This window comes from Frankliniella occidentalis, unplaced genomic scaffold (assembly GCF_000697945.3).
Source record: "Frankliniella occidentalis isolate FOCC.00 unplaced genomic scaffold, Focc_3.1 Scaffold490, whole genome shotgun sequence".
In the NCBI taxonomy this organism is placed as follows: Eukaryota; Metazoa; Arthropoda; class Insecta; order Thysanoptera; family Thripidae; genus Frankliniella; species Frankliniella occidentalis.
Genome location: NW_026267608.1, coordinates 93,977 through 101,280, shown reverse-complemented (window position 1 = coordinate 101,280; position 7,304 = coordinate 93,977). Strand labels below are relative to the sequence as shown.

The following is a 7,304-nucleotide window of genomic DNA, read 5'->3' as shown; positions in this document are numbered from 1 at the left end:
AAACATTGTTTATTCTTTATAATGTAGTCTTAGCGACCCCAAAAGAACACGGTAATTGAATGCCTGGCTCAGCCACCACAGCACCTGTGGCTGTGGAAGAGACGTATGATGCCACATCATATTGAATGATCCAAGTTAATTAGTTGACCTTGCAAATACAATTACACAGTCTTAAACTTGCTAATAAGAGATCATTCAGAAAGTACATTTTATTCACCCAACTAATACAGACTTGTCAGAATAGACACAAGTACACTGACATGAATCTGACGGTCACTGTCACATATTTCAAGCCACTCAATTTGATGCCATTTTGTGATCAGATTGATGTAGTAAAGACATAAAGTGTGAGATTTTTAACTGAATAGATGACAACAAGCGCGTTAATTGAGAGCATCATTTTGCTCTGCATTGTCCGTCATATCCGTCTCAACAAACAAGGATTCTGGTTCTAAAGCTTTAAGGGAACTCATTTTATCATAAGAAACACAAGGACCAGCACAGCTGCTGTCCCTGGTGGCATTTATACTTGCAGCTAGTAAATCATTCTTTATATCAATTTTTTCTTGGAATTTGGGAACTGTGTGAGAGTCATCTGCCTGATCGACAATAGACCGGCACTGAGCCAACAAATCACCAAGAGTACTTCTCAGGTACGGATACAAAGTTTTTTTAATTGAGTCATTTTTAGTATAATGAACAAGTTGTTCTACCAATTTCAAAAGGTCTTCCGTTTCTTTTTCTTGCCTCATGTTGTGATTATCCTTTGAGTTTGTGAGCAGTTCCTCTTCGATGTAATGGAATTCAACTGGAGCTGGTGCCCTATCTGTAGTACATTGAAAATTTTACGTAAATAAGATACCTGAAAATTCAGATAGGATATTATGATATAATTGTGGTATATAATGTTTAACGTTCTTTTGACATTGTTCAATAAACTAATATAAATCGTACATTGCTTTTAATTCTTGGAACAGCTTATGAATCAATTCTTCACCAAGCAATGAAAGTTTTATGGCACTTGGAGAAGTTAAGTATGATCCGACAAAGATTAGTTTAAACTAAATTAAACCAAATTTGATCTCGTACTAAACCAGATTTCCGAGGCATCCTAACACTCTCCGTCATAAATCATAAATCATAAATCTTCTAAAATATATGGAACTTTCAGACGTTCGTAGTCGTTCGCGGCGCACGCAGTATGTGAGTGTAAATAATAAAAATAGTGGATATTTGCACAAGTTCAACTTGGGACCTCCTGTCAAATAACCACTAGTGACGTGTTTGCACGACTCAAAGCTATTCGCACCAAAATTGGGATGAATAACCCACTGCATGCTATTCGCACTAATGTTGGTGTGTGTGTGACAATAGCATCGGTAAAATCCACCGGTATCTTCTCTTTAGCTTCGAGTTAGTTGTGTGTTGTTTTTATGTTTATTTAGACGGATAAGTCTCGTCTTGAAACATTGGGACTTCACAGCCATCAACTGCCAACATGCCTACCGACACTCAAGAAGCAACAAATCAGCGATGGGGACATCTCCGTAAGGTCCTGGAGAGGTCTGGCCCCTTCTGCCACCCTGACTTTGAGCCATCTACTGAAACGCTGAATTTTCTGATGAACTCTTGTAAAATTTTGGTTATTGGTGCTGGTGGTCTTGGTTGTGAACTGCTGAAAGACCTTGCACTAATGGGCTTCCGAGAGATTCATGTTATTGACATGGATACAATTGACTTGTCTAATCTCAACCGACAATTTCTTTTTCGAAGAACGGACATTGGTCAATCAAAAGCTGAAGTTGCAGCTCGGTTTATTAACACTCGAGTACCTGGCTGCAACGTTACTCCACACTTCAAAAAAATTCAAGATTATGACGAGTCTTTTTATCGTCAGTTCCACATCGTAGTCTGTGGTTTGGATTCAATTGTGGCACGAAGATGGATCAACTCACTTTTAGTTTCAATGCTGGTTTATGATAGCGATGGTGTTCTCGATCAGTCAAGTCTCATCCCAATGGTTGATGGTGGAACTGAAGGCTTCAAGGGCAATGCCAGGGTTGTGCTTCCTGGAATTACAGCTTGTATTGAATGCACTTTAGATTTGTATCCACCTCAGGTAACAATCCTTGCAATTTTATTAAAATCACTCTTTAGAGTTTTCATTGTTAGAGCATTGTAAATTATTCCTTTATTTAGGTAACTTATCCTCTTTGCACAATTGCAAACACGCCACGTCTTCCGGAACATTGCATTGAATATGTCAAGATTATACAGTGGCCAAAAGAGAATCCATGGGACGTTTCAATTGATGGCGATGACCCAGTTCACATCAATTGGATTTTTGAGAAGGCACTAGAAAGAGCCTCACAATTTGGCATTCAGGTAAATATTGATACTTTTTACAATTTTTAATTCTTTATGTGTGATGTTTCACTTTTTAATTTGCCTCCATACTTTTGTTGTAGGGAATAACATACAGACTTGTTCAAGGCGTGGTAAAAAATATAATTCCAGCTGTTGCCTCTACTAATGCAGTCATTGCTGCAGCATGCACCACTGAAGTGTTCAAAATAGCAACAAGTTGTTGTGTACCTTTGAATAACTATATGGTGTTAAATGTTGTTGATGGTATTTACACCTACACATATGAAGCTGAAAGGTAGAAATTATTCAGTAGATTGAAATGGAACAGAAGTTGATAAAATGGCTAATATATTTTCCTTTCTGATACCAGGAAAGAAGACTGTCTGATATGCAGTCAGAAACCAAAGACTCTAGAGATAGCTGATGCCAATGTCAAGTTACAAGATGTTCTAAATATTTTGTGCACCAGCCCATCTTTTCAAATGAAATCTCCAGGCATCACAACATCTGCAGGTGGCCGCGTTCGTACACTGTACATGTCAAATGTTGCGAGCATTGAGAAACAAACTCGTGACAATTTGAAAAAGTCTTTAAGTGAGCTTGGACTCTTTGATGGTTGTGAACTGTTTGTAGCTGATGATACTACCCCCAACACAATTACTATTAAAATTGCTTTCACCAATAGCTGTGTAGAAATGCAGGAATAGCAAGTAGAACACTGGTCATTTATGAAAATAAGGTTTTGTATTATTACTATTTGTTGAGAGATTATATAAACTGTAATAGTTTAAATCAGTTCTATTGATAATCTTAATTTATTTCCCCCCTCAGAAACACTGATAGCTACTTAAAAAAAACATGTCAAAGAGCATTAAATAAATTTGAAAAAGTAACCTAATTTGGTAAACAAAGTTTAGAATCTATACAGAAGAGCAGATGCAGACAATCCTAAAAGCGATAGGATTTCTTTAAATGTGATCTAACCAGCTCATGTGTTTTCATTGTTCATCAAAATATTCTGCATTATTGGCACACATACAAACTACCTCTCATTACAAATTTCTAGAATACATTTTTTTTCTTAACACTAAAAATAATTGAGTGTCTAATGTAAATGCAAAAGTAACACATAATTTGTAAATTATTAACAAAAGCTACATCACAGTTCTGTTTTTCTTTTTTTACGATCACTCTCCCTTACTTGAGGTCCAAATTCTTCACCACCCTTGATTGAAAGAGAAACCGAGATTAAAATAAATCTCTGGACAATATTGCTAGATTTATGATACGTTAAATGTTACCTGAGTAAATGCTGGTCCTGGATAAGCTTTACTTTCTATTATGACTTGTGAACACTTCTCCTGTTCCACTAGGAAGTTTTTAGCATCCCATGCATGAGCACCGTCTTTGAAAAGGAAGATGGCTCGATCGTCACCAATAAGGTATCTAAAGACAAAGGATCAGCAAAATACAGTTAGTTGCATAGTTGCACAAGAGAGCAACACTAAATCTATTAAGTTCTTTAGATGAAGATGCTCACCTTTCAGCCTGAATATGATTGTTCCATAAACCTGTCTGCCACAGTTTTGTTATCTCCTCTGTTTCATGCCGAGGAGTTCCTTCCGCCGTGTGGACAAACATCATGAGGGTTTTCCCCTTCTTGCTTATTTTGAGTAACTGTTCTGGATCATTCATATCAATCTGAAGATAGAACATTGGTTGGATTAATGATGTGAAACTTTGCTATACAAGTCTTCAAATAATGAAACATACCCCACTTAGATCCATTTTTGGTTGAGGACGAAGGTGTTCTGGTAATTCATCTGGAGGTAAGGGCTCCTCGTCTTCCTATAATGTACAAATTTAAGGTAGTTGGGTTTGAAATTACAAATGACGGCGAGCACTACAAAATACTGACGTAAATTTCAAAGAAGTACCTCCCACTGGTCCAGTAACCTTTCCATGTCAGCATCACTGTAGTCTCGAATGTCCTTTTTCGCCCATTCTGGTTTCTTTTCTGGGTCTGCTTTCTTCCCACTGACAATAACAAAGAGCGAAAGAGCAAAAACACTGAAAATGGCGAGCTTCTTCATTTCGAACATTTCATTCAAACAAAAAATAACGCAATCGACCGGCTCGGTTACGCCAAGTTGTCAAAGTTGTTCTGTGGCGGGTGGGTGTGCACAATGCAGACGGGATGGTTATTTGCAGGTCGCTTCTCCCGGTGGGCCAATAACCTCAACCGAACGGGTTTGTTGGGGGTTGTCTGCTGTTCCGTGCGTTCACGTCTGAAGTGCACCACGTAGTCAAATTTTCTAACTGGGGAAATTTTCAAATTCTCTTAATTTTAAGAAACACCTTTGTCATGCGCTCTGTTACTTATCTTTTTCTTATTTTGGCGGGGTGTTGTGTGCTTGCAAGTGCTTGGAGCAATGATGAGTATGAATTGTTTGACTTGGTAGAAGAAGTTAATAAGAACTTCTATGAACTTCTTGAAATACCTAAAGTATGTAGTCACTTTTGATCTTTTTAATTAAAATGAACTTTGAATAGCATTTCCAACTTATTTTTTGTTGTTGTTAAAATCGTAGATGTATATGTGATACTTTCTGGCTTGTTTATATAGGATGCAGGAGCTACAGAAATTCGGAAGGCATTCCGTAAGCTATCCTTGGTGCTTCATCCTGACAAAAATTCAGCCCCTGATGCAGATGTTAAGTTCCGTCAGGTAAGTTAAGTATCAATTAATACCTTGCAATTGCAGATCAGGGATAAAGCAATAATGAATGCTTCTGTTTCTGTCACAGCTGGTTGCTGTTTACGACGTAATAAAAGATCCTAATAAAAGAAAGCTGTATGATGACGTCCTGGTTAATGGATTACCAGATTGGAAATCTGCAGTTTACTACTATCGAAGAGTACGCAAGATGGGATTAGCGGAAATGTCTGTTATATTGTTTGTTATTTTGACTGTTGGACAATATCTTGTTGGATGGGGATCTTACTTGGAGAAGAAGTTCATTGCAGTAAGTAGTACCTACAAATTACTTGTGGTTTAATATTATAGACTATTAAAGTTTGCTTGATTCTGTTCAAACAGCAAGAATTTATTTCATCAAAGATGCGGAAGCAGCAGAAGAAAGCAGTCAAGAAAAGTAAAGGAGATGCACCTGTTGTTGAAGAAGTATTGTCAGAGATCCCAATTCCAAGGTGAGTTGTCATACTCAACACCATTGAGTATTTCTTTGTAAACCTAGTATGGTACATATATATCTTACAGTATTTGATTTTATTCCAGTGTCAAGGACACCCTCCCATTTCAAATTCCTCGTTTCCTTTGGTGGTTAGTTGCCAAACTACCTTTTATTATAGTAGAACAACTGCAGGAACGTAAGCGTTTTCAGGAAGAATTAAGGTATACATGACAAATGTTTTCCAATTTTTCAGTCAAGCTTCTTGACATAGATTTCATGGTTTTCTTGCATATTTTACAGACTTATGGAAGAAGAAGAAAGAGCTGCAGCAGAAGCAGCAGCTGCAGAGAAAGCAGGACGTGGACCAAGAAAACGTAAAGGTGGTGGATTTTCTGCTCCTGAAATAACTGGAGATGACAGTTCCGTTCTTACCCAGGCTCAAATTTTAGCCAAGGCTAAGAAAGAGATGAAGTCACAAATGAAAAAGTATGTATGAATTCAAGGTCTTTTGCATGTGTGCAGTGTGTGCACCAGTATACAGTACCGCCATTTCTATCTTTTATGTCAAAATTGCAGGCCTGCTCAAAGTGGCGGTTTGTGGACTGATGAAGATATAGATAAACTTATAAAATTAGTAAAGAAATTTCCAGCTGGTTCACTGGAGCGATGGGAAAAAATTGCAGACGCTATGGAACGTTCAGTTCATGAAGTAACTCACATGGCCCAGAGAGTAAAAGAAGGGCTTTACAAAACACCCAATGCTGAAAGGTGAGAAATTCTCTGTTCTAATCTAGTCTCATAATTCTGACTTTTTAAATTCTCTTTATGATTAATTCCATAATTAACTTTGGCTTTTAGAGAGGGTGAAGGTGAAGTCCAGCATCTTCTTAAAATCAAGAAGGTCAAGACGCGAGGTGGGAAACTGGGGGATTGTGAACCAACTGAAGCCGAAGCCGATTATGAGAGTAAAATGGAATCTTCTTGGAATCAAATCCAACAGAAGGCTCTTGAGGCAGCTTTAATTAAATACCCTAAAGGTTCGACTCAAGATAGATGGGAAAAAATAGCAAAATGTGTTCCTGATAAGACTAAGGTAAAAAAAAAAACAAAAAAAAAACTGGTCCATTTTGAAGTTTTAATCATGTTTGAACTTGATTTAACTGAAAGCTTTCTTTTATTTTCTAGGAGGAGTGCATGATAAGGTTTAAATACCTTGTGGACTTGGTGAAGAAAAAGAAGGAGAAAGAGAATGCTCAAACGGTCGAAGAAACCGTCAATACTGAAGATTCTGAAAAAACAGAAGAAACTGAAGCCTTAGATAATGAACCTTGTCTTAGCGATGCTTCTAGCTAGTGTCAATTTTAATGGTATGTGTAATCATCAGAAGCAACTCTTGGCTGTGAAACTATTTGTGTATCATATAGTGTTTTATTTATCTGTTGCCAACAATGGAAAAAATGTGATTTTTTTATTATGGGATTTGTGTTCTTTGGTGTTTAAACCCAGTATTATAATGAACTGTTTAGCTTTGTTAGCTTTGACCTGATATGTTGTGTGCTGAAAAGCAAATATGTAAATAAGCCTTTGTTCTAAGTGTGACTAAATATAATATTAAGCAGGACCAGAAGTAAAGTTGAAAAAGCTACTTATTATTTTCACCAGTTTTTCAATTTCTAATTGTAGCTTTGCAATGGGCTTAAATTTAAAATCTGATGAACAGGAACCTTTACATACAGGCCACCG

The 7,304-nt window shown here is 37.1% G+C and overlaps 4 protein-coding genes across 7 annotated transcripts; 2 read left to right on the top strand and 2 right to left on the bottom strand.

Annotated features, from left to right (window-relative positions):
- On the bottom strand, positions 1–1,207 carry LOC113209091 (uncharacterized). Of its 4 annotated transcripts, none has more exons than XM_026426437.2 (2): positions 1,090–1,207; positions 1–826 (listed from the first exon to the last, which is right to left on the bottom strand). In XM_026426437.2, the coding sequence occupies exon 2, from the start codon at positions 750–752 to the stop codon at positions 384–386; it is 369 nt and encodes a 122-aa protein (XP_026282222.1). In that variant the 5' UTR covers positions 753–826; positions 1,090–1,207; the 3' UTR covers positions 1–383. The 4 variants fall into 4 exon arrangements, with proteins under 4 accessions (XP_026282222.1, XP_052130970.1, XP_026282220.1 ...); XM_052275010.1 differs by having other exon boundaries at positions 1–862; positions 1,090–1,202; XM_026426435.2 differs by having other exon boundaries at positions 1–862; positions 955–1,196.
- Positions 1,208–1,353: 146 nt separating this feature from the next.
- On the top strand, positions 1,354–3,162 carry LOC113209089 (NEDD8-activating enzyme E1 catalytic subunit). Its single transcript, XM_026426433.2, has 4 exons — positions 1,354–2,119; positions 2,200–2,385; positions 2,469–2,662; positions 2,738–3,162. Exons 1-4 carry the CDS (start codon positions 1,499–1,501, stop codon positions 3,072–3,074), a joined length of 1,338 nt encoding a protein of 445 aa, XP_026282218.1. The 5' UTR covers positions 1,354–1,498; the 3' UTR covers positions 3,075–3,162.
- On the bottom strand, positions 3,093–4,469 carry LOC113209090 (LDLR chaperone boca). The gene is made up of 5 exons (XM_026426434.2): positions 4,305–4,469; positions 4,141–4,215; positions 3,908–4,068; positions 3,669–3,813; positions 3,093–3,592 (listed from the first exon to the last, which is right to left on the bottom strand). Exons 1-5 carry the CDS (start codon positions 4,467–4,469, stop codon positions 3,527–3,529), a joined length of 612 nt encoding a protein of 203 aa, XP_026282219.1. The 3' UTR covers positions 3,093–3,526.
- Positions 4,470–4,705: 236 nt separating this feature from the next.
- Positions 4,706–7,193, top strand: LOC113209088 (dnaJ homolog subfamily C member 1). The gene is made up of 9 exons (XM_026426431.2): positions 4,706–4,873; positions 4,994–5,095; positions 5,175–5,393; positions 5,468–5,577; positions 5,666–5,782; positions 5,862–6,047; positions 6,138–6,329; positions 6,420–6,654; positions 6,747–7,193. Exons 1-9 carry the CDS (start codon positions 4,733–4,735, stop codon positions 6,912–6,914), a joined length of 1,470 nt encoding a protein of 489 aa, XP_026282216.1. The 5' UTR covers positions 4,706–4,732; the 3' UTR covers positions 6,915–7,193.
- Positions 7,194–7,304: the final 111 nt, after the last annotated feature.

Coding starts and splice junctions, on each gene's coding strand:
- LOC113209088 (XM_026426431.2), top strand. CDS start 4,733: ATGCGCTCTGTTACTTATCTTTTTCTTATTTTGGCGGGGTGTTGTGTG. Junction 4,874..4,993: donor AACTTCTTGAAATACCTAAA/GTATGTAGTCAC, acceptor TTGTTTATATAG/GATGCAGGAGCTACAGAAAT. Junction 5,096..5,174: donor CAGATGTTAAGTTCCGTCAG/GTAAGTTAAGTA, acceptor TTTCTGTCACAG/CTGGTTGCTGTTTACGACGT.
- LOC113209090 (XM_026426434.2), bottom strand. CDS start 4,469: ATGTTCGAAATGAAGAAGCTCGCCATTTTCAGTGTTTTTGCTCTTTCG. Junction 4,069..4,140: donor CAAAAATGGATCTAAGTGGG/GTATGTTTCATT, acceptor TTCTATCTTCAG/ATTGATATGAATGATCCAGA. Junction 3,814..3,907: donor AATCATATTCAGGCTGAAAG/GTGAGCATCTTC, acceptor CTTTGTCTTTAG/ATACCTTATTGGTGACGATC.
- LOC113209091 (XM_026426437.2), bottom strand. CDS start 752: ATGAGGCAAGAAAAAGAAACGGAAGACCTTTTGAAATTGGTAGAACAA.
- LOC113209089 (XM_026426433.2), top strand. CDS start 1,499: ATGCCTACCGACACTCAAGAAGCAACAAATCAGCGATGGGGACATCTC. Junction 2,120..2,199: donor TAGATTTGTATCCACCTCAG/GTAACAATCCTT, acceptor TCCTTTATTTAG/GTAACTTATCCTCTTTGCAC. Junction 2,386..2,468: donor CCTCACAATTTGGCATTCAG/GTAAATATTGAT, acceptor CTTTTGTTGTAG/GGAATAACATACAGACTTGT.